Source organism: Salvelinus alpinus, chromosome 5 (assembly GCF_045679555.1).
Source record: "Salvelinus alpinus chromosome 5, SLU_Salpinus.1, whole genome shotgun sequence".
Classification (NCBI taxonomy): domain Eukaryota; kingdom Metazoa; phylum Chordata; class Actinopteri; order Salmoniformes; family Salmonidae; genus Salvelinus; species Salvelinus alpinus.
The window spans coordinates 50,191,886-50,217,513 of NC_092090.1; the positions used below are offsets into that span (position 1 = coordinate 50,191,886).

The 25,628-nt window shown below is 42.8% G+C and overlaps 1 protein-coding gene across 3 annotated transcripts in view; it reads right to left on the reverse strand.

The window, feature by feature from the left end:
- Positions 1 to 25,628, reverse strand: part of LOC139576296 (cytoskeleton-associated protein 5-like) — a 91,518-nt gene that overhangs the window by 44,944 nt on the left and 20,946 nt on the right. For all 3 annotated transcript variants that reach the window (XM_071402238.1, XM_071402239.1, XM_071402237.1), the window contains exons 15-27: positions 14,409 to 14,501; positions 13,917 to 14,102; positions 12,835 to 12,929; positions 12,675 to 12,732; positions 12,296 to 12,421; positions 11,873 to 12,006; positions 11,116 to 11,290; positions 10,612 to 10,725; positions 10,386 to 10,514; positions 9,966 to 10,160; positions 1,452 to 1,584; positions 1,008 to 1,096; positions 16 to 135 (exon numbers count right to left, since the gene is read on the reverse strand). In XM_071402238.1, coding sequence (XP_071258339.1) covers positions 16 to 135; positions 1,008 to 1,096; positions 1,452 to 1,584; positions 9,966 to 10,160; positions 10,386 to 10,514; positions 10,612 to 10,725; positions 11,116 to 11,290; positions 11,873 to 12,006; positions 12,296 to 12,421; positions 12,675 to 12,732; positions 12,835 to 12,929; positions 13,917 to 14,102; positions 14,409 to 14,501 — 1,647 coding nt within the window. The remainder of the gene's footprint in view (positions 1 to 15; positions 136 to 1,007; positions 1,097 to 1,451; positions 1,585 to 9,965; positions 10,161 to 10,385; positions 10,515 to 10,611; positions 10,726 to 11,115; positions 11,291 to 11,872; positions 12,007 to 12,295; positions 12,422 to 12,674; positions 12,733 to 12,834; positions 12,930 to 13,916; positions 14,103 to 14,408; positions 14,502 to 25,628) is intronic.

A 25,628-nucleotide genomic window follows, 5' to 3' on the forward strand; every position in this document is an offset into this window, starting at 1 on the left:
CTATTACATACACACCTTCAAGTTCTTCTCGTCTTTGACACGCAGATCCTTGCCGTTGGGCACCATGGTGAAGATGGGACCAGACTTGTCCTCCTCTTCTTTACCCTTACCCAAGGGCTTCTTCCCAGCAGCAGCCTGGAGAGAGGTGGGGGATATAGGTTCAAAGGAGCATCAAAGCAGAGCGATGGGGGACTGGAAACTGACCCTTAAAGGAATTGGGGGGGGGGTGAGAACAGTTGATTAATAGGCAAGAACGCAACAAATAAGCACAGTTGTGAGTCCACCTCTAACACTGTGTGCCTGGAAAAAGAGAGATGATCGTGGTGGTTTGTGTGCACGATTCCATTAATGGCAGTGTGTGTGCCATAAAAAGAAAACCATGTTCCTGTCGAAAAGAAACATGCATGTCATCAACAGCAGCAGATAGTACGAGTACCCTTACAAGTGCATTTCCTTTCAGGCAGAGGCCTGAGGTACCTGCTGTTTACAGTTATTCCCCCTGGCTGAGCCTTTAGCTTGACTGGCACTAGGCTCCTTGTCCAGGCTGGTGTTATTGCTCCCGTTGGAGCTCCTGCTGCTGTTTAGGGTGGAGTTCAACTCCTGAGACCTCCACTAGCCACACAAAACACCAGGGTCGTGTTCATTTGGCATGAAATGGAACATAACTGATAAAACTGATGGTACCTGGACTTGTAGTACAACAAATGCTAGATCTGCTACAGCGTGCCCTAATAAACATTGTAAAGAAATCCCTCCATTCTGGATGACCACAGTCTTAACTGACTGATTCTTCAAAAATAAATTGTTGATTAATACTTCTATGATCAATATAAAACAAGCACACTGCCTAGGTGGCCATCATCCAAGGGAGAATTAAAGTGGAACTTTGGCATGTTCTAGCACCATGATCAAACTATGAGACATGAGGTACAGTACATGTAACACAAACATGGATATTGGTGACGCTCCTAAAATGGCGAACACGAGAACAGCTTTGACTCACTCACCTTTCCTTTGGCCGGTAGTGCCCCTGGCTTGGCTTTCTTTGGGTCGGCAACTGCATATTCTTCAATGGGAGCCTGGGTTTTGCTCAAAGCTAAGGGGATGCGAGGGAGAGAAACATGGATTTAAAGAGGCTTTTCGCACCAAAAAAAAAAAAGGCAATTTGTTAGAGATGCCTATGGGTCAGTACAAGTTGAGTCGTTTTGCTTTGCTTTTAGTGTTAGCTATATTTGAGGTCTGGATTGAAGGAAAGAAAGCGAATCAATTTCTACTTTTTGCTCAGGGATGGCCAACATCAATGCTCGAGGGCCACATTAGTACTTCAAAATGAAACTAAGGCAGCATAAAGAAAACTAAACAATCACGTAATTCACCACGACCTCATTCCGTCCGCCTTTTACCCCTCTCCCTGGATTATATAATTCCTTTAGTGCTGTACGTGAACCCACCTGCAAGGGCTTTGGCTGGGTGGACGCTGGATACAGGCTTGGTGGGGGCAGCTTTAGCAGGACCAGCTGATTTAGCAGGCATCACATCCCTGGCCTTGTCCAGCATGGCAACCACCTGGTCCTTAGAGGCAGGCTAGACAAGAAATGTATTAATTATCAATTAACTTCAAGACAGTGTTAATCGCAAGCATATTGGGAGTGGATTTAAAGACACAGGTAACTGCCAAAATAAAGGACACGCCAACATTGTCTTGATAGGGTGTTGTAGTCGCACAAACCAGATGGGATGGCGTATCGCTACAGAATGGTGTGGTAGCCATGCTGGTTAAGTCTGCCTTGAATTCTAAATAAATCAGACAGTCACCAGCAAAGCACTGCCACACCATCACACCTCCATGCTTCACAGTGGGAACCACACGTGCGGAGATCAGCCGTTCACTTAACTAAGTCTCAAAGACACAGCAGTTGGAACCAAAAATGTAATTTGGACTCAGACCAAAGGACAGCTTTCCACCGGTCTCATGTCCATTGCTCGTGTTTCTTGGCCCAAGCAAGTCTCCTCTTCTTACTGGTGTCCTTGAGTAGAAATTTGTTTGCAGCAATTTGACCATGAAGGCCTGATTCACGCAGTCTCCTCTGAACAGTTGATTTGAGAGGTGTCTTACTTGAGCCTTGTGAAACACTTATTTGGGCTGCAATTTGAGGCTGGTAACTAATGAACTTATCCACTGCAGCACAGGTAACTCTGGGTCTTCCTTTCCTGTGGCAGTCCTCATGAGAGGCAGTATCATTGCGCTTGGTTTTTGCAATTGCACTTGAAGAAACTTAAAAAGTACTTAATATTTTCCAGACTAACTGACCATTTCTCTTCGCTTACTTGCCATAATATGGACTTGATCTTGTACCAAATAGGGCCATCATCTGTATACCACCCCTACCGAACTGATTAGCTCAAACGCATTAAGGAAAGAAATGGCACAAATTAACTTTAAGGCACACCTGTTAATTTAAATGCATTTCAGGTGACTACGTCATGAATCTGTTTGATAGAAGGTCAAGAGTGTGCAAAGGAGTCGTCATGGGTGGCTACTTTGAAGAAACTCAAATACAAATTATATTTATTTGGTTACTACATGATTCCATGTGTCATTTCATAGTTGATGTCTTCACTATTATTCTACAATGTAGAAAATATAACATGAGAACAAGCAGACAAGCGCTCATAAAAAAAGTACCCTTGATTCTTGCGATACAGGCATTTGGAATATCGCGTAAAACATTCATTCAAAATAATTAGACAAATCAAATTTAGTCACGTGCCAAACACAACAGGTGTAGAGCAGAGTGAAATGCTTACTTACGAGCCCCTAACCAAAAAAGCAGTTAAACATTAATATTTTTAAATAAGAAATAAAAAGTAACAAGTAGTTAAAGAGCAGCAGTAAAATTTAAATAGCGAGACTATATGCAGGGGGGTACCGGTACAGAGTCCATGTGCGAGGGCACCGGTTAGTCGAGGTAATATTTACATGTAGGTAGAGTTATTAAAGTGACTATGCATAGATAACAGTAGCAGCTGTGTAAAAGAGGGGGGAGGCAACGCAACTGGGTAACCATTTGATTAGATGTTCAGGAGTCTTTTGGCGTGGGCGTAGAAGCTGTTTAGAAGCCACTTGTACCTAGACGTCGTGCTCTGGTACCGCTTGCCATGCGGTAGCAGAGAGACCAGTCTATAACTAGGTTGGCTGCAGTCTATGGCAATTTTTAGGGCCTTCCTCTGACACCACCTGGTATAGAGGTCCTGGATGGCAGAAAGCTTGGCCCCAGTGATGTACTGGGCCCCGTACGCACTACCCTCTAATGCCTTGCGGTCGGAGGACGAGCAGTGGCCATACAAGGCAGTGATGCAACCAGTCAGGATGCTTTCGATGGTGCAGCTGTAGAACCTTTTGAGGATCCATGCCAAAAATGTTTCAGTCTCCTGAGGGGGAATAGGTTGTCGTGCCCTCTTCACGACGGTCTTGGACCATGTTAGTTTGTTGGTGATGTGGACACGAAGGAACTTGAAGCTCTCAAACTGATCTACTACAGCCCTGTCGATGAGAATGGGGGCGTGCTCGGCCCTCTTTTTCCTGTAGTCCATGATCATCTCCTTTATCTTGATCACACTGAGGGAGAGGTTGTCCTGGCACCACAGAGCCAGGTCTTACCTCCTCCCTATAGGCTGTCTCGTCGTTGATCAGGCCTACCACTGTTGTGTCATCGGCAAACTTGATGTGTTGGAGTCGTGACTGGCCGTGCAGTCATCAGTGAACAGGGAGTAAAGAAAGGGGACTGAGCACGCACCCGAGGAGCCCGTGTTGAGGATCAGCGTGGCGGATGGGTTACCTACCCTTTTCACCTGGGGGGTGGCCCATCAGGAAGTCCAGGATCCAGTTGCAGAGGGAGGTGTTAAGTCCCAGGGTCCTTAGCTAGTGATGAGCTTTGAGGGTACTATGGTGTTGAACGCTGAGCTGTAGTCAATGAATAACACTCACATAGGTGTTCCTTTTGTCCAGCTGGGAAAGGGCAGTGTGGAGTGAAATAGAGATTGCATCATCTGTGGATCTGTTAAGGCGGTATGCATATTGGAGTGGGTCTAGGGTTTCTGGGATAATAGTGTTGATGTGAGCCATGAACAGCCTTTCAAAGCACTTCATGGCTAGACGTGAGTGCTACGCGTCACAAAGCTTCCTTCAATCATGCTGCCAAACATACCCTCGTAAAACTGACCATCCTACCAATTCTCGACTTCTGCGATGTCATTTACAAAATAGCCTCCAACACTCTACTCAACAAATTGGATGCAGTCTATCAGTGCCATCCATTTTGTCAACAAAGCCCCATATACTACCCACCACTGTGACCTGTACGCTCTCATTGGCTGGCCCTCGCTTCATACTCGTCGCCAAACCCACTGGCTCCAGGTCGTCTTTGCTAGGTAAAGCCCCGCCTCATCTCAGCTCACTGGTTACCATAGCAGCACCCACCTGTAGCACGTGCTCCAGCAGGTATATCTCACTGGTCACCCCCAAAGCCAATTCCTCCTTTCCTTCTAGTTCTCTGCTGCCAATGACTGGAACGAACTGCAAAAATCACTGAAGCTGGAGACTCACATCTCCCTCACTAGCTTTAAGCACCAGCTGTCAGAGCAGCTCACAGATCACTGCACCTGTACATAGCCAATTCCAACTACCTCATGCTCATACTGTATTTATTTATCTTGCTCCTTAGCACCCCAGTATCTCTACTTGCACATTCATCGTCAGCACATCTATCACACCAGTGTTTAATTGGTATATGGTAATTACTTCACCATGGCCCATTTACTGCCTTACCTCCCCTATCTTACCTCATTTGAACACTATATATACTTTTTCTACTGTATTATTGACTGTTTATTCCATGTGTAACTTTGTGTTGTGTGTGTGTCAAACTGCTTTTCTTTATCTTGTCCAGGTCGCAGTTGTAAATGAGAATTTGTTCTCAACTAGCCTACCTGGTTAAATAAAGGTGGGAAAAAAATATATAAAATACATTTAGGCAGGTTACCTTCGTGTTCTTGGTCACAGGAATTATGGTGGTTTGCTTGAAACATATTGGCATTACAGACTCGGACAGGGAGAGGTTGAAAATGTCAGTGAAGACACTTGCCAGTTGGTCAGCCCATGCGTACAGTACACGTCCTGGTAATCCGTCTGGCCCGGCGGCCTTGTGAATGTTGACCTGTTCGAAGGTCTTACGTCGGCTGTGGAGAGCGTGATCACAGTCTTCCGGAACAGCTGGTGCTCTCATGCACGTTTCAGTGTTATTTGCCTCGAAGCGAGCATAGAAGTACTTTAGCTCGTCTGGTAGGCTTTTGTCACTGGGCAGCTCTTGGCTGTGCTTCCCTTTGTAGACTAATGGTTTGCAAGCCCTGCCACATCCGACGAGCGTCAGAGCCATCTTACACGGAACCCAAACCGGCTGCCACGCGTGCGCTATCGTGCATAAATGTATTTTGTCCCCCTACACCAAACGCGATCATGACACGCAGGTTAAAATGTCAGAACAAACTCTGAACCAATGACATTAATTTGGAGACAGGTCAAAAAGCATTAAACATGTATGGCAACTTAGCTAGTTAGCTTGCACTTGCTAGCTAATTTGTCTTATTTAACTAGCTTGCTGTTACTAGCTAATTTGTCCAGGGATATAAACATTGAGTTGTTATTTTACCTGAAATGCACAAGGTCCTCTACTCCGACAATTAATCCACACATAAAACGGCCAACCGAATCGTTTCTAGTCATTTCTCCTCCTTCCAGAACTTATATGATGATCGGCATCTAAACTTTCATAGTATTACCACGACGACCGGCAAAATAGTTTGTCTTTCAATCACCCACGTGGGTATAACCAATGAGGAGATGGCACATGGGTACCTGCTTCTATAAACCGATGAGGCAGGACTTTCAGCGCGATCTGCGTCAGAAATAGAAAGGAGTTCTATTTTAGCCCTTGGCATCGCAGACGCTTGTTGGCACGCGTGAGCAGTGTGGGTGCAATAATTGAATAACATGTATTTCTACATATATTTTGAAACGCTCGCGCACGCGATGTGTCCGGTCTGGTCAGCATGTAAGCCCTGTATTGACGCGTTACCTGTTTGATGGGTCGGAGGACATAGCGGGATTTCTTATAAGCTTCCGGGTTAGAGTCCCGCTCCTTGAAAGCGGCAGCTCTACCCTTTAGCTCAGTGCAGATGTTGCCTGTAATCCATGGCTTCTGGTTGGGGTATATACGTATGGTCACTGTGGGGACGATGTCGTCGATGCACTTATTGATGAAGCCAATGACTGATGTGGTGTACTCAACGGCATGGGAAGAATCCCGGAACAAATTCCAGTCTGTGCTAGCGGAACAGTCCTGTAGCTTAACATCTGCTTCACCTGACCACTTTTTTTTTTATTGATCAGGTGCTTCCTGCTTTAATTTTTGCTTGTAAGCAGGAATCAGAAGCATAGAATTGTCAGATTTTCCCAATGGAGAGCGAGGGAGAGCTTTGTATGCTTCTGTGTGTGTGGAGTAAAGGTGGTCTAGAGTTCTTTTGCCCTCTGGTTGCACATTTAACATGCTGATAGAAATTAGTTAAATGCAGGAAACTTGAATCTGGTTTAAGTCGCCGGCCACTAGGAGCGCCGGCTCTGGGTGAGCGTTACTGTTTGCTTATGGTGGAATACAGCTCATCGAGTGCGGTCTTAGTGCCAGCTTCAGTCTATGGTGGTATGTAGACAGCAATGAAAAATTATGAAAACTAGGTAGATCGTGTGGTCTACAGCTGATGATACTACCTCAGCCGAGTAATACCTCGAGACTTTTAGATATTGTGCACCAGCTGTTATATAGAAAAATAAATACTCCGCTGCCCTTCATCTTACCAGACGCCGCTGTTCTATCCTGCCGGTGCATCATATAACAATCCAGCTGTATGTTGATAGTGTCGTCGTTCAGCCACGACTCAGTGAAGCATAGATATTATGGGTTTTAAATGAACCGTTGGTAGTTTAATCTTCCGCGTGGGTTATCAATTTTATTTTCCAAAGATTGCACGTTTGCTAGCGGAATGGAAGGCAGTAGGGATTTATTTGATCCCCTACGGCCCCTTGTTCTCCACCTTCTCTTCACACAAATGACGGGGATCTGGGCCTGCTCCCGGGAAAGAACTATGTCATTCACAGCGGGCTCGTTAAAGGAAAAAAAGGATTCTGCCAGATCGTGCTGAGTGATCGCAGTTCTGATGTCCAGAAGTTATTTTCGGTCAGTAGCAGCAACATTATTTACAAAATAAGTTTAAAAAAGTTAAATGCAAAGAATCTAACAAAAAAAACACTATTGGATAGGAACACGTAAAACGTCAGCCTTTTTCTCCGGCGCCATCTTAACTATGGTGTGCATATTGCCCAGCCCTACGCCTTTTCAGGTGCCGCTGCAGAATGTACAATTGGGTGAAGATCTGGTGAGAGTGCCATGGTATACATCATTTGTGTGCTCATCAAACCAGTCAGTGAGCACTCGTGCCCTGTGGATGGGGGCATTTTCATCCTGGAAGAGAAGCCTCCCATCAGGATAGAAAATGATAAATACTACTCCCCCCCCCTCCTCTCAATCTACACACAATACCCCATAATGATACCTGAAATATCACATTGTTTAACCTCTTGACGCTAGGGGTCAGATATATATATATATATATTTTTTTTTAAATAACATTCCCAAGGTAAACTGACTATTTCTCAGGTCCAGATCGTAGAATATGCATAGAATTTACAGATTAGGATAGAAAACCCCAAAGTTTCCAAAACTGTCAAAATATTGTCTGTGAGTATAACAAAACTGATTCTGCAGGCGAAAACCTGAGGAAATCTAACCCGGAAGTGATCTTTTATTCATTCTTAATCTGCGTTTCCTTGCCCGTCTTTCTTCCATTTAAAGAGGTATCAACCAGATTCCTTTTCCAATGGCTTCCTCAGGCTGTGACCAGGCTTTAGACATAGTTTCAGGCTTTTATTTTGAAAAATGAGCAAGATCTTTCAAAACTAGTCAGGTGTCCTTTGATTAGTTCCTGCGCGCAAGAGAGGTAGCTCTCCATTTTCTTTCTCTCTTTTATTGAATAGGTTACGGTCCGGTTGAAATATTATTGATTATGTTTGTTAAAAACAACCTGAGGATTGATTATAAAAAACATTTGACATGTTTCTACGATCATTACGGATACTTTTTGGAATTTGTCGAACGGAACGAGGCTGTAGTTTTCTGAACATAACGCGCAACCCAAATGGCGTTTTTTTGTTATAAAAGTAATATTTATCGAACAAAAATAACATTTATTGTGTAACTGGGAGTCTCGTGAGTGCAAACATCCAAAGATTATCAAAGGTAAGCGATTAATTGTATTGCTTTTCTGACTTTCGTGACCATGCTAATTTGGGGCTAGCTGTTCTAGCATTGATTGATACTCACAAAAGCTTGGATTGCTTTCGCTGCAAAGCATATTTTCAAAATCTGACACGATAGGTGGATTAACAACAAGCTAAGCTGTGTTTTCGTATATTTCACTTGTGATTGAATGATTATAAATATATTTAGTAATATTTTGCACCCTGCAAATCAGCGGTTGTTTAGGAAAATGATCCCGCAAAAGGGATCCGTAGCGCAGAGAAGTTAAAGCAGCGATTACAGCCTCAAGTCTTCTTGGGTATGACACAGGTGAGAAACTCCTCCCATTCTTCTCTGCAGAGCCTCTCAAGCTGTGTCAGGTTGGACGTGGAGCATCACTGCACAGCTATTTTCAGGTCTCTCCAGAGATGTTCGAGCGGGTACAAGTCCGGGCTTTGGCTCGGCAACTCGAGATTGAGACTTCTCCCGAAGCCACTCCTACGTTCTCGTGGCTGTGTGATTTGGGTCGTTGTCCTGTTGGAAGGTGAACCTTTGACCCAGTCTGAGGTCCTGAGCACGGTTTCATCAAGGACTTCCGTACTTTGCTCCTTTCATCTTTCCCTCGACCTTTCGTCTCCCAGTCCGTTGCTGAAAAACATCCCCACAGTATGATGCTGCAACCACCACCATGCATCACCGTAGGGATGGTGCCAGGTTTCTTGGCATTCGGGCCAAAGAGTTCAATCTTGGTTTCATCAGACCAGAGAATCTTGTTGGCATTGTCTGAGAGTCTTTAGGTGCCTTTTAGCAAACGCCAAGCGGGCTCTCATGTGCCTTTACTGAAGAGTGGCTGCCGTCTGGCCACTATCATAAAGGCCTGGTTGGTGGAGTGCTGCAGAGATGTTTGTCCTTCTGGAATGTTCTCCCATCTCCACAGAGGAACTCTGAAGCTGTCAGAGTGACCATCGGGTTCTTGGTCACCTCCCTGACAAGGCCCTCCCCCTGATTGCTCAGTTTGGCCGGACAGCCAGCTCTATGAAGAGCCGTGGTGGTTCCAAACATCTTCCATTTAAGAATGGAGGCCACTGTGTTGTTGGGGACATTCAATGCTGCAGACATTTTTTGCTACCCTCCCCCAGATCTGTGCCATGACAATATCCAGTCTCAAAGCTCTACAGACAATTCCTTCGACCTAATGGCTTGGTTTTTGCTCTGACATGCACTGTCAACTGTGGGACACTATATAGAAAGGTGTGCCTTTCCAAATCATGTCCAATCAATTGAATTTACCACAGGTGGACTCCAATCAAGTTGTAAAGACATCAAGGATGATCAATGGAAACAGAACGCACCTGATCTCCATTTCGATAAGGTATTTATTTTATTTGCAATAATGTCTAAAAACCTGTTTTCGCTTTGTCATTATGGGGTAGTGTGTGTAAAAAGCAATTTATTCAATTTTAGAGTAAGTGACGGGGTCTGAATACTTTCCAAATACACTGTACATACAGTAGAATAAAAACAAGACATGCACAGTTGATCTCCTTAGTTCCCTACCTTCAGTTTGCCTGTGGCCTTGTTCATCTTGTCGAAGCCCAGGTGCATCATGAAGATAGGCAGGACATCCTGGGCTCGCTTCCTTACGTCAACGTTGCGGTCCTCCAGGCAACCAAACAGGGGGGGTACACACAGCATAAGATCGGAGGGCACTGAGCGCATGGTGGGCAGATGCACTGCCAGCCAGCCAAGCACCTGTGGAAGGAGCGGGAGATTGAATCAGGTGTCACTCAAGCTTTAAAATGAAAGAGTTTGGCCAATTTTAGAGGGCGCCTCTGACCATTCCCTTTGAAATGACCTGCTGCAAATAAGAAACAGGGCAACAAATGTAACAGCTGTTATACTGACATCATGATGTGTACTAAAATCTTCAAATCACAAACCCTATCCATAACACCCACCCCCTTCCCCCACACACACCTCCTGTCTGAGGAAAGGATTCTCCCTCTTCAGCTCTTCAGACAGCTCTTCTCCTTCCAGCCACTCCTTCATACCAGTCTGCTCCACCCAGGAGTTCAGGGTGGCCATGGCTGCAGCACGCACTGTGTTCTGGGGAAAGACAATGAGAAGTGTGGGTTTGACCATACGTGTGTGCGCGCGTTTCAGTCTGTGATAGAGAGAAGGGATGTTTATGACACGTGTGTACCTTAATATCCCCCAACACAGTGATGACTGGTATGCCCAGGGTCTTGACATGCTGTTTGAGGGCAGGGCCCATGGCAGTGGCCATCTGCTGCATGATCGACAGGGTCTGCTGGACCTGAAACAGAAAGACGCACACAGAATCATTTAACTGATCACATGATCAAGTCAAGGCAGTAATGACAAAGCACTGATTATTATTTTTTAATTCATGTGTCAATTCTGGAGACATGGAAATGACAGTCCCAGCAGTACTCCCCACAAACACTTCTGGCATGCAATTTATACTGGTGAGATTATGTTGGTGAGTGCTGCGGATTATCATTAAAGTCACAGTACATCGCGCAACAAATCAATCAGATAGAAGGGAAACTGACATGTGGGCAGACTGCTCTAAACTAATTCACATTTAGGCCTAAGTGACGGTACGGTAGTGGTCACGCATCTCTGCAATGTAAACCCATTTAAACACTCCCATTTAGAGAAACACTCAGGGTGTAACACTAACCAGGATCTTGTTGGAGTCACTGAGGCGTCCCTTCAGTGTGATGGGCAGGTTTCCCACGCTGGGCTTGATGAACTTGGCCTCAGAGAGCACTGCAGCCACCTCATTCAAACCCTCCTTACGGATAGCCCAGTTCTTATCGCCCACCTTCGACACCATGTCCTCTGTGATCTTATCACTACAGAGAAAGAGAACATGTCAGAAGAGCCATTTCTTTGACCGTGATGAAATGCACCCAGTTCTTTCAGTTCTCATCTAAGAACTGATCTGATAAGAATAGATTTGTGAAAGCAATACAGTATAAATGCCACCACATTACTTTAACCTTAGAACAATGGCTGCCTGAAGGACAATACCTCTGACAGTCTTGGTATCATTCTACCCAGAGCTTTTTAATTTTTTTAAACGTTTGCTTAACAAAAAAAACTCAGGTGCACCACCTAATTTTAGATCTGGTGTGATGCTAACCCATACAGTTAAATAAGTGGTGCTACTCATGCACTCACGGAAGCAGCTATTGCAAAGCTAGAGAAGTTCTTTAGTACAGTGTTTCCCAACCCTCTTATCAGGGACCAGATGTTACCAGATGTTACACAATTTTGTTGCAGCCTTAAACTGGCACACCTAATTCAATTAGTCTACTAATGATCAACCCCTTGACTAATTGAAATTGGGTGTGCCAGTTTAGAGCTAAAACAAAAAGGTCTGGTGGTCCGAGGATAAGGTTGGAAGTACCGCTCTAGTACATTGATGTGCTAACCTGATGTCAGTGCGAGGCAGGAGGTCCATGATGTCACCTGCACCCCCCTCTTCCTTGGCCTCTTCTCCCTCCTCCTGCCCCCCTGTCCTTTTTATGGAGCCTCTAGTGGGGGCAGGGGGAGTCTGGCCCTGCATCTGTGACACAGCAGAACCAAGATGAGTCAATCACAGAGCCAATATGGAAACTAAGTTACGCCTGGAAACAGTGTAAAATAAAAAGTGGGCATTCTTGCACTGATAATATTTAGTGTGAAAATATTTTGGGCATTTAAGAGGCTATAATTCAATTTCACAATAACAAAAGTATTTGATAAAAAGGCACATCATTTGGTAGATACATTTAAGGATAGATACAACATACCAGGTACTCCAAGTGTCAAGTAAGCTAGAGATATTTATGAAGATGTGTCAACTAAAATACTACCTTCTCAAACTCTGCGTCGATTTGAGCGAGCAGTGCTGCCTTCTCATCCTCAAAGAACATACGCAGTGAGGCACCCATGTACAGGTACATCACCCCCAGCAGAGAGATGGCTGCTGCTCGTATAGCCTGCGACACACACGTTAAAAAGGCAGTCATTTGTTTCACCGTTTTTAAAATATCTTAATTGTGAACCAATCCATCTACCAGAGAGCTCTATAAGATCAAGGAATGAGGACCCAAAAATGTAAATCTAAGGCAACTTTAAAGTAGAAATGTTTTGAACCATAATCCATATAAAAACTGACTGACTGCTCCCAAATAGCAGCAGACAAATAAAGCAAGGCAAACTCAAAAAATAGAAATCAGCAGTAACACTCACAGGATTGGAGGCACCCAAAGCAGTCTTGACGTGGTTGATAAAAGCTTTCACATTGATTCTGGAACAGGAGAGGACATGCTTGATTGATTCAATACCATGAATGAGACAAGAAAGCACTGACAACACTCCAAAGGAATATAAGACCTGAGTGATAACTTACCCTGTGAAGCCAAATTCCTTCATGGCATTGGCCAGCCAGTTCAGTGCCTCAGCTTGATTTTTCGGGTTCTTCTGGGCAAAGGCCAATGACACAACCTGGAGTAGAGGTCGACCGATTAACTAGGACCGATTTCAAGTTCATAACAGAGTTTTTGGACGCCGATTACATTGCAATCCACGAGGAAACTGCGTGGCAGGCTGACCACCTGTTACACGAGTGCAGCGTCAAAAGGAGCTTGTGGCTGCAAGGAGCCAAGGTAAGTTGCTAGCTAGCATTAAACTTATTAAAAACAATCACCACAGTCACTAGTTAACCTAGTAATATCAACCATGTGTAGTTAACTAGCTTGTCCTGCGTTGCATATAATCAATGTGGTGCCTGTTAATTTATCATTGAATCACAGCCTACTTCAATGTTGCCAAACAGGTGAGGATTTAACAAAAGCGCATTCGAGAAGAAAGCACAATCGTTGCACAAATGTACATAACCATAAACAATGCCTTTCTTAAAATCAATACACCGAAGTATATATTTTTTTACCTGCATATTTAGTTAAGAAAAACATGTTAGCAGGCAATACAGGTTTCATTATTTATTTGAGACCAGAAAGATTTTATTTATGTATTAAGCTAAAGTGTTCAATCAGCATTGTTGTAATTGTCATTATTACATATAAAATAAAATAAATGTCAGATTAATTGTATCGGCTTTTTTTGGTCCTCCAATAATCTGTATCGTGTTAAAAAAAAATCATAATCGGTCGACCTCTAACCTGGAGTGGTCAGAGGGGTTAGTGGATTTGTCTGCAGTTTGGTTCACAAAGTAAATCAATGGTGTCAGTTAATACCAGTGAGGGAAAAAAACAATCGACAAACTGCATCAGTGGGTAACAGTTTGTTATCCAAGCAGAGTTCACCCAAATCCTTCCCTCCTTTCTTGAAATAGTCACTGACCAAAACAAAAGCACATTAAAGCAAGCCATTGGTTCCAGTTCAACTACTTGGCATTCACAGACATGGACAAAACATTCATTTTCCTTTAGAGTTACAGTGTAGTATAGTTCAGTATATCCAGTCTATTACCTGTTCAGCAATCCAGGACAGAGAGCAGGCCTCTCCTATGGCCGTTAGGGCGTCCTTGGCCTTCCCTCCACACTTGACGTCTCCCATCTTCTCCACCAGGGCATCCAGCACCACAGAGGCAGACGTCTTAGAGAACCTGCCCCTCTGGGCCACCACTGCCACCACCTGGAGCTTTAGCTGCATCACCTGGAGGCATGTTACAACACTGAACATTCTGTAGCCTGTTTAAGCGCACATGAACCAACTAATTTTAAATCCAGTATGGAGGTGAAATCATCCTGTTGCCATGTTTGGACAGTTAATATTGTGAATCTGTATTATAAAATAGAGTTTTGATCGCCTGCAGTGGGTCTTATCACTAGCCAATTCCAATACCATTAAATATCTTGCATTGGCAAGAAGCACGGTAAACGATTATAGAGATCCAAAACATTTAGGCAAAAATCTGTCTATGGACAACCCCCAGTTGAGTGTGGTAGGTTTGTTAGGTACCTGGAAGTTAGTCTCCTTCCAGCCAGGTTTCTTGGCCAGCATGCGGAGCAGAGCCTGACATGGCATCGCACTGATGTCCATCTGCTCCGCAACCTGGAGGGGAGAAGTCAGAAGAGGGGTTAGCATCATGCACTCATAAAGGATCTCTTTGAATGTGTAACGCCTGGTGTGGCTATCAATTAAGCATTAAGACCAGCAGGGGAGTGGTATATGGCCAATATACTGTACACCACGGCTAAGGGCTGTTCTTGTACCAAATCAGTGGCCTTGTGGGTAGTGTACGCCCTGAGATTAGGAGTTCAATCCAGAGTCATAGCAAATACTGTAACCCAACTATGGTCCCAACTAATGGGACCCAACTATGGTTTAATAGCAGGAACCGGGTTACTGAGATCTCCCAGCCAAACCTACTCATTTCCCAGGATAAATGTGAGTAAGGGGTCAATTATTTATGAACATGACATGGAACTTAAAATGTTCTGCTGGCTTCTATAGCCTTCTCTCTATTTGCATGATTAATCACAATGCATCTCATGACAAACAAAAAATGTACTATTGTGACAGGTAGGTCTACATTTGCTGCAGCATTGCTTATGCTACAGTAATAAAGGACTAATTTACATCTCCATCTGGATTTGTTTTAAGCTAAAAATGTAACTTTTTGGGGGCGACCCTACCAAATTCATATAGATGTGAGTTATAGATCTGTCACTCATTTAAAACAAGTCTAAGAGGGGGTAGATCTGTTCTGTGTGTGCTATTTCAGTAAAAATATTTCAGTAAAAAAAACTTTCGGTTTTGTACACCAGCTTCAAAACAGCTGAAAATACAATATTTTACATCGGTTTAGATTGTACAATGACTCCACTATACTTGCTAATTTTGTCAAACTTAAAATTAGGTGAACTTTTTGAATTTTTGCAACCAGGAAATGGCGGAGCGACTTCTGCATGGTGCATCTTTAAACTGCAGATGCAGTTTTAAGCTGACATATGGAATTGTTTTAAGGTCATACCATGGATCATTTAGCCAATTGATTTTGTATTTTAGGACCCCTTTCAATATTTCATCCCAAAACATTTTTGGGATTTGTAATTTGGACTCTACTACTGTAGCCCATAGAAACACATTGAACAGCAACAAAAATAAAAGTTAAATGGGGGGGGAAAAAATATACTTATTGGGCCTAGGACAGACTTCAAAACCGTATTCCTTAGTGTCTTTTTTGCCATTTATTCATGCATCTGTCCTAGGCCCAAGTAGTATTTATTTTTACACATTTAACCCCTTATTTTTGTTGGCATAAAACTACCTCCATACATTTGTATGGGTTACCTTCAGACAAGTCCCATGACACTTGTGGGGGTCGTAGCGCAAAACGGAGTACACGGTCGTGTTTGTGAGAATCTCCCCTATTGTGGTAGGCCAAACCAGTCGACGCTACAGACGTTTTTGTGAGGTGACATTTTTAGGAAAATCTCCTGGTCTGACAGAGCTGTAGCTCTGCCACTTTCCACCGCAGTATCGGCTGATTAAACTGCATGATCCTTACACAGGTGCACCTTGTGCTGGGGACAAAAGGACACTAAAGTACGCAGTTTTGTCACAACACAATGCTACAGATGTCTCAGGTTGAGGGAGCGTGCAATTGGCATGCTGACTGCAGGAATGCAGGGCTATGGCCAGAGAATTTAATGTTGTTTAAGAACTTGGCAGTACTTCCAACCGGCCTCACAACCACAGACAACGTTTATGTCGTACAATTTTGCAGATGTCAACATTGCGAAGTGGTGGCGGTGGGGTTATGGTATGGGCAGTCATAAGCTACAGACAACGAACACAACTGCATGTCGATGGCAATTTGAGTGCACAGAGATACTGTGACAAGATCCTGAGGCCCATTGTCGTGCCATTCATCTGCCGCCATCACCTCAAGTTTCAGCATGATAACGCATGGCCCCATGTCGCAAGGCTTTGTACCCAATTACTGGAAAATGAAAATGGCCCAGTTCTTCAATGGCCTGCATACACACCAGTTATGTCACCCAATGAACATGTTTGGGATGCTCTGGATCGACAGAGTGTTCCAGTTCCTGCCAATATTCAGCAATGTTGCACAGCCATTGAAGAAAAGTGGGACACAACCTGCCACAGGCCACAATCAGCCTGATCAACTCTATACGAAGGAGATGTGTCGCGCTGCATGAGTCAAATGGTGGTACCACCTAGGGCTGTTACAGTGACTGTATTACCACCACACCGGCAGTCAAGACTCCTGACTGCAGTCAAATTCCACGTGACTGTTTAGTCACATAACTAGGCTCTCCAAGCTCTGATGCTGCTGATGGTCATTAGCATACAAAACTTGCCTGGTAGTCAGCACTGCATTGTTCCTCTAATCACTGAACAAAACACGTTATCGAAAATCAACACACTTCATGAGAGCCCAAGAGCTCATGTTCGGCAACATTTCTATAGGCTATGCAATTGCGTGAGAAAATTGTTTTGTTGGCGTCTATTTTTAAGAGGATCTTATCAAATTTCTATAGGCTACATTTATTTCTGAATTTCACTAATATTAAGCACATTGCTCCTCTTTACAACAGGACTATAGCCTAACTGGCCGGCATGAAAATTAACTACGGGAAAAGCGTTCATTCACTATTTAAGTGCATAGATGACATGCATTTTTCCCCCCTGCCATGAGACAGCGGCATGATAATGGTCCATTCTAAATCAAAACTGATTTCACACATTTAGTATATGTAAAGATTAAAATCAAGAATAGTCTGATGTGTGACAATATTAGCCCATCACTTGAGAATGATGCCCAGCTTGTATGCATTAAGGCAAAAAACGACAAAGCATTACATGCATAACCGCATTTGCGGTCACTTGAGAATGGTGTTTGCCCACTAATTGGTTGCATATTGGAATATGAGAGCTTGTAGCCTACTGCCGCGTGCGCATTGCTGCACTTTATTTGAAGAAATAGCCACATAGTTTATCAACATTTTAAGCTAAAACAGTCTGATCTGTTGCATCAGCATCATTTCTTTTAAGGTTTTGATAATTGGTTGTATTAATTTGGGATCTATAGCATCCCACAAAGTATGTTTGGAATATTTATTTATCATACAGAAGAACAAGTTGACCAATAGAATAGGTCAAATGCTGTACTATGGGGGATAGTAGATTGACAGACGGATGCAAACTGCCCAAAAAGGTTAGTATTTTATTTTTTTTGCACTAAATGCAAAACAAAAAAATCCCTGCAAGGGGGAAATGCAGGTTAAAACAAAAGAATATGATCTACATGATCAGTCTGTGTACAATAAGTGGTTAATGTGAACCTAACTCGTAGCTAAAAAATTAAAGATAGCAATCCAATGTTATTTGTTGCCTAGACTTTACTGTAAATGACAACAAAAAATACACTGATATTGCAGTTAGCCGTGACAGCCTTAATAATAGAATGCTTGTGACCACACACACACCTAAATATTGCACTTGGGGGGAAAAAATCTTTAAGTAGAAACGGAATGAAACATGCATTCTATTTTTGCTCTATTATAGTAGACATCAAGAGCACAAGGATACGTGTACAAAAATAACGTTCACCGAGTAAAACATTTAATAATGCCCCCGCACGTGTTACTGTCAAGTTCAACACGACAGAAACAATATTTGAGCTACACTGCACATTATTACATTGTACACTTTCTGCCTGTGGACATCTGTTCTACAATGTGCCAGCAGAACATGATACCCTTTGTTGGCATAATCTCATTCGGGCACAGTACATCTGGCATACCCTTTTTTATCCACTGTATTGAATAAGTGATTAAGGGGTAAAGTGTGTGGTGTTTTTCAACTCTATAGTAGGCAGGACAATAGAACGAGTCCAAATTCCCCCAAGGCTGAAAAAACGGCAATAGAGTGTTGGCTAAGCTGGAACACTAGCGCGAGCCCAAAGCAAATTAATTGAATTGAACGTTCTCAGAGCCTATTTTGACTGGAATTGTGCTTAGAAATCCATTTTGCCCAAAAGGCACAAAAAAAGGAATCCCTTTTTATATTACCACTACAATTTGTTCTAAGGACAAAACTGAAAAAAATACTTGTGTTGAAAGAAAACATACGCACCTCTATGGTGTCAAATCGCCTTACGTCTGCATAAGGAGGAAGTAGGAAACAAATTGCAATTTAGGACTATTTGTTTCTAGCGATCGATGATGAGACACACTGCCCAGACTTACGTAATTATTTTTTTAATTTCACCAGGTAGGCCAGTTGAGAACAAGTTTTCATTTACAACTGCAACCTGGCAGTCACAATTAGAAAGAACAGATGAAAATGGTGTCCTACTCCCCCCCAAAAATCTAAATATACACATTGAGATATTTGGCAAAATATACCAGCATGCCTCTCCATAGGAAAACAAATGGGGGGAGTTCAGCGTTCCAAGGGCAAATAGTATTTCGGGGCTAGCAATTGATGACGAGATACACTGCCCAGCCTTACATAATTAGAAAGAGATTATGCAGATTGATGGGGTGGAGCTCAAATAAAAAAAATGGTACCCATGTATAGAAAGTGTTTCTTTAAATAACTAAATCTATTGTGTTTTTTGTACATGCGTATGGACCATCAGTTTAATTGTTATGCTGTAAATATTTTATTTTGAATGTAATTGATTAAATGAAATGGCAAATATTTTATATTAAACATTTGAGTAATTACTATTTCAGTAAGGATATACACTTTATTCAGTGACCTTAGGTATATAAAGTTTGATAGTATGATCAGATTTTTTTTAAACAAATGAACTGCAGTAACTAAATCAACCCAATAGATAGGAGCATAAGACCACAAATGACATTTAAGAAGATCAGTTCTCCCTGCATGTACAACTTCCCCACACCCTCACAGAAAAACTCCCGACGCGCACTTTCCTGTCCCTTTCCACACTGCTAATGCAAGAGAAGGACAGAAACAGCATTTTAACAGATGATCGAATTACTATGATGATTCAAGATCATTATTTTCATGCTTATGTTTTGAAATTACACTTGATTACTGTTCCAATAACTACTATCAATAATCCTGAACATTAATTCAGTCACCTCTGGTCGAGAAACGTATTTTCCTATTACATTCACTGTCAAATTCATCAACCAGCCGCTTTGCCTTCTCGCACAAGTAGCCAGCTCCACAAGCTCTGCCAAAAGCTTGTGCTGTCAGCGGCAGCGATCACTCTGCCTTCTCGTGCAAACGAAGAGCACACAGAGGTAAATTTGTTAACTGCGAGGGTTGCATGATGTAATTTATTTGCAGGCTGTTGAGGCAGTCTTGTGTTTTCTATTACTGTTGAGATATTAAGATGATTACATAATATATGTATACTAGAGTTGAGGTTAGCGCATTCCATCCCAAAAGAAACAGGCATAATACGATATACATACAGTTGATGTCGGAAGTTTACATACACTAAGGTCGGCGTCAAACTCGCTTTTCAACCACTCCACAAATGTCTTGTTAACAAACTATAGTTCTGGTAAGTCAGTTAGGATATCTACTTTGTGCATGACACAAGTAACCTTTCCAACAATTGTTGGAAAGGTAAATGACTTAAATGTTTACAGACAGATGTCACAATTCCAGTGGGTCAGAAGTTTACATACACTACGTTGACTGTGCCTTTAAACAGCTTGGAAAATTCCAGAAAATTATGTCATGGCTTTAGGAGATGTGATGAAAGAAATAAGCTGAAATAAAATCACTACTATTATTCTGACATTTCACATTCTTAAAATAAAGTGGTGATCCTAACTGACCTAAGACAGGGAATATCCACTAGGATTAAATGTCAGGAATTGTGAAAAACTGGGTTTAAATGTATTTGGCAAAGGTGTATGTATGCATGTGCAAAAAAAGAAACGTCCTCACTCAACTGCATTTATTTTCAGCAAACTTATCATGTGTACATATTTGTATGAACATAAGATTCAACAACTGAGACAAACTGAATAAGTTCAACAGACGTGACTAACAGAAATTGAATAATGTTTCCCTTAACAAAGGGGGGGTGGGTCAAAATCAAAATGAGCTGTCAGTATCTGGTGTGGCCAACAGCTGCATTAAGTACTGCAGTGCATCTCATGGACTGCACCAGGTTTGTCAGTTCTTGCTGTGAGATGTTACCCCACTCTTCCACCAAGGCACCTGCAAGTTCCCGGACACTTCTGGGGGGGCCCTAGCCCTCACATCTAACAGGTCCCAGACGTGCTCAATGGGATTGAGATCCGGGCTCGTCGCTGGCCATGGCAGAACACTGACATTCCTGTCTTGCAGGAAATCAGCCATACTGCTCGTTCTGTGCGTGGTGGCATTGTCATGCTGGAGGGACATGTCAGGATGAGCCTGCAGGGAGGGTACCACATGAGGGAGGAGGATGTCTTCCCTTCAACGCAGAGTTGAGATTACCTGCAATGACAACAAGCTCAGTCCGATGCTGTGGGGCACACTGCCCCAGACCATGACAGACCTTCCACCTCCAAATCGATTCCACTCCAGAGTACAGTCCTCAGTGTAAAAGCTCATTCCTTCAACGATAAACGCGAATCCAACCATCACCCCTGGTGAGACAAAACCGCGACTCGTCAGTGAAGAGCACTTTTTGCCAGTCTTGTCTGGTTCGGCGACGGTGGGTTTGTCCCCATAGGCGATGTTGCCGGTGATGTCTGGTGAGGACCTGCCTTTACAACAGGCCTACAAGCCCTCAGTCCAGCCTATTGCAGACAGTCTGAGCACTGATGGAGGGATTGTACGTTCCTGGTGTAACTCAGGCAGTTGTGGCCAACCTGTCCCGCAGGTGTGATGTTCAGATGTACCGATTATGTGCAGGTGTTGTTACATGGTCTGCCACTGTGAGGATGATCAGCTGTCCGTCCTGTCTCCCTGTAGCGCTGTCTTAGGCATCTCACAGTACGGATATTGCAATGTATTGCCCTGGCCATATCTGCAGTCCTCATGCCTCTTTCCAGCATGCCTAAGGCACATTCATGCAGATGAGCAGGGACCCTGGGCAACTTTCTTTTGGTGTTGAGTCAATAGAAAGGCCTCTTTACTGTCCTACGTTTTCATAACTGTGACCTTATTAATTGCCTACCATCTGTAAGCTGTTAGTGTCTTAACCGTTCCACGGGTGCAAGTTCATTTATTGTTTACGTTTCATTGAACAAGCATGGGAAACCCTTTACAATGAAGATCTGTGAAGTTATTTGTATTTTTACAAATTATCTGTTAAAGACAGGGTCCTGAAAAAGGGACATTTCCTTTTTTGCTGAGTACACACACAAAGTAATGTGACCATTTTAGAAAAAGAGACAGTCTTTTGTTGCATGCTATTTTATGTCAATCAGGGTTAAAGTTAGGTTTAGAAAAATGGTGACCATTACAGCTATAGGTGCATTGTGTTACAAGTCAGGGTTAGGGCTAAAATAGGTTATAAATAGTATGGGTTTAAAGCTCTTGCTCCTCCCTGTGGCCCTGTGGGTACTACATAACTCATTTGTGACACTTGTTAGGGTTCATAAGCTGAGGTAGCAAATGCGTCAGATCTTGATCAAGGAGCTAGAACTATCCATTTGGTTTGCAACTCCATGAACCTGCCAGCATTCGCTCCATTCGATGCCTACTTAACAGATTAACGCATATCAAATTACCCAGCAGACATTTAGAAACTCGTCCCAAAAGAATAGGATATTTCTTAGTAAAAGGAAATGTCTGGCTGTTTAAAAATCGGCCACATCTTGAAAGAGAACAGAGACTCGGGTTTTGTTTAGTTTTACACCTTTTGCTGAAAGAAAATATGGTTAAACATGATCAGAAAATGTCTAAAGTTTGATGGCTATGCGCCAGCCATCGTTAACCCTGTGGGTCACAACAACGTGTATCCAGGAGAAGTGAACTGGCTCACAAAGTAGCAGTGAACTTAATACATTTCCTGAGGTAAGCCTCTGAGTTCATGGGCAGGTCTCAGTGCCAACAATAGCTAAGCAGGCATTATGCCATTTTACAATGGGCTGGGAAAAGAACATTCGGAAGTCGAGTTGGTGCCACGGTGCTCAAAAGAGGAAGTCAAGTTGGTGCCACGGTGCTCAAAAGAAGAGTAATAGGAGCTGGCAGGGTTAAAAACACCCTAAAATAAGGCCTGCTTAGTAGCGATTACTTTAAAATTACAGCAAGCAGCTGGGACATATGGTAATATTATGAAAATGTGCTCCACTGCTGATGCAATGAACTAGTTATCAGAAAAAAAGCATTGTTAAATTGTGTCCAGCCTATCTATAGTGGCATCCAGCTTAAGTCAATGCCAGGCCCAGCTACACTTGATCCCTGAATCCACTTGTTTAACAAGCAACAGCTCATTCAGAAAATGAACAACATATAGTACTGTAGAGGAAAAACAGTTCAGATAGTTCATTAGCTAGATAACATATCAGATTGCCAGGGTCCAGTAAGCAACTAAAGCATTATAACTTGAGGAACAGCAAGGAGTCGTATACCAGGTAATACTATAGCAAATTGGTTAGGTTACTAACGTTAACTATTCTTATGTAACATTGGCTAACTAACGTTACTTGTCTGACTTTATTAGCCAGCTAATTATCACACAATACCTTAGCCAATTTAACTGATCAGATAATTTTGGTTAATGCTGCTCAACATTTCTCCAGCTAGCTGACGGAGAATTCGATTCAGCTAGCAAGATACTTAATACTTGTTCCACCACACTTTCTCCCTTGCCTCAAACTTTCCAAATGCCAGTAGTCTTTCGGTTACAGCTCATTCAATACACTTTCTCACCCCTGTCTCCGCGATCAGGTTTCTCACTAATGTTAACTTTTTTTTTTTATCGTTCAGGGGACACGCTGATGTACCTGGCAAACTGCCATTCCACTCTCCACTCTTTCCAGAGCACGCGCTGATGCTGTAACTAGCAAATTGTCTGTCTCTTCAGTCGCGTGCTGCATTCGGTTTTGTGAACGACTGGCTGAGCCTTAGATATAGCCAGTATTGGTTCAAACTCGCATCACTCGTTCGTATATACTTTCCTCATCTACATGAATCACGTAGGTCACCTATTTTGGATTCAAAACTGAATTTCGCTGAAAGGTTTGCATGCCTGGACATAGGCTAGTGCTTTTGCTGTTCGTTACGCCTACTCATCTTGTTGCCTGGAATTCGATAAGGATGCACGCAGTTGCACCCCCAATGTGTCAGTCTTCACTTGCAGCCTACATCGAAACGAAGATAGACGCCTGTGAGAAGAAACGTATCACGTGACGGGCATTGGCTAAAAAGAATTGAGATCTGAGAGAGCCATGACAGTGAGGCGCCTCAGAACATGCAGCCGGGAATTCTAATCATTATATTCAGCCCAAGGGCAGAATGGCCAATGGCCACAAACGGCATTAAGGGGCATTACAGCCACATTAGGGGGATGCCGCTGGGAAATTCACAGCATTATCAAGTGCTTGTCAAATTGTGAAAGAGTGATGAAGTATGTGCAAGAAACAAAGCACATGCCTTTCATGCAGCCTTAGAATGTATTCAAAATCCAAACAAAGCCCAACATTTGTATCACAACCAAAGTTGCATAAATAACTAAATGAAGCATATAGGAGAACCTGTTCCTTTGTTAACCGCATGTGCACACTCCCTCAAATCGTTTGGAGAAAGGACGTTTTCTATTTTATTCAGCTTTGTTCAATTGTATTCTTCATGCTGTAAAATAATGCCACGGAATTCTAAGCAAATCTTGTCTGCTAAATGAACTAGTGTAACCCACAGCAATATGGCATAGCCAGTTCAAATTTTATTTGTCACATGCGCCGAATAGAACGTGTAGACCTTAGTGAAATGCTTACTTACAAGCCCTTATCCAACAATGCAGTTAAGAAAAAACAAATAAAGAGCAGCAGTAAAATAACAATAGCGAGGCTATATACAGGGATTCCTCTAAAAGTTGCGAGCTTATGCTGCAGTACTTAGAGGTAATTTGTGGTTTAGTACAGTACCCTGCGTCACCACTTCATTGCTCCAGACCAGCGCAAGGGGGAGTTAGTAGGACCCAAAAGCGTAATCGGTGCTCTGTGTGACAATGAATGGGTGATATATACCTAAATAGAAACTGAATTGTGCACGACTTCAGTATTACTTACTAAAAAGGTTGTTACACTAAGGTTATTATTCTTTTAGGAATATTTTGCTCTTACCGTTGGCCACTCTCGACCGGTCATGTTAGACCGTTGCACCACTCAGGCACTGTACAAGACACTGCATAGCAGTTCAAGCTGTTGCTACAGATGCTGGTTCAATACCCAATCTAAAACAATCTAACAAATGGCATCTTTATGCGTTCATTAATAAAATAATATTTCAAAATGCCGATGTTTATTTAGCTATGATTCATAACTAATTACTAAGAGAATAAATTATCCTCCAATCCTCTATATAATTATTGGCAGAGCGTCATTTCGATATACTGTAGGCGACATGAGTCTCACAAGTGTTGAGTAATGTGCTGTTAAGTGGTGTAGGTCTTATTTAAAGAGAATATTAAGTTAGAAGCAATAGTCTACACCTATTTTAGCACTGTTTCGCGCTACTCTGAGTCAAGCATGGGGACTGGTCTTGCTAAATCAATTCGATTTTTATTTTCACAATTTTCATTTGGGTAGTGGTTAGACTAGAACTAGAAAATTAGGGTGTAGAAATAATATGCTCTTAGTTTAACTAGACAAGTCAGTTAATTCTTATTTACAAGGACAGTCTACTCCTTCCTCCCCATTGGGGAATTGAACCCCGATCTCCAACGTGCCCGCATTCTCTAGTACAGCCATTATTGAAGGCTATCAAATACTTCTCAAAAGATGCGGATCACACTTAAATAACATGCCATAGAATAGAATTCTGCGGCAACATGCAAGCTGCGCCGCAGTACGCTGCAACTTTTAAAGGACGAACCACTTATCAGGGGGTACCGGTTAGTTGAGGTAATATGTACACTACACTAATGTACTTGTCCGCTTAGTTGTGCACAGGGGCCTCCCATTCCTCTTTCTATTCTGGTTAGAGCCAATTTGCGCTGTTCTGTGAAGGTAGTAGTACACAGCGTTGTTTCTTGGCAATTTCCTGCATGGAATAGCCTTC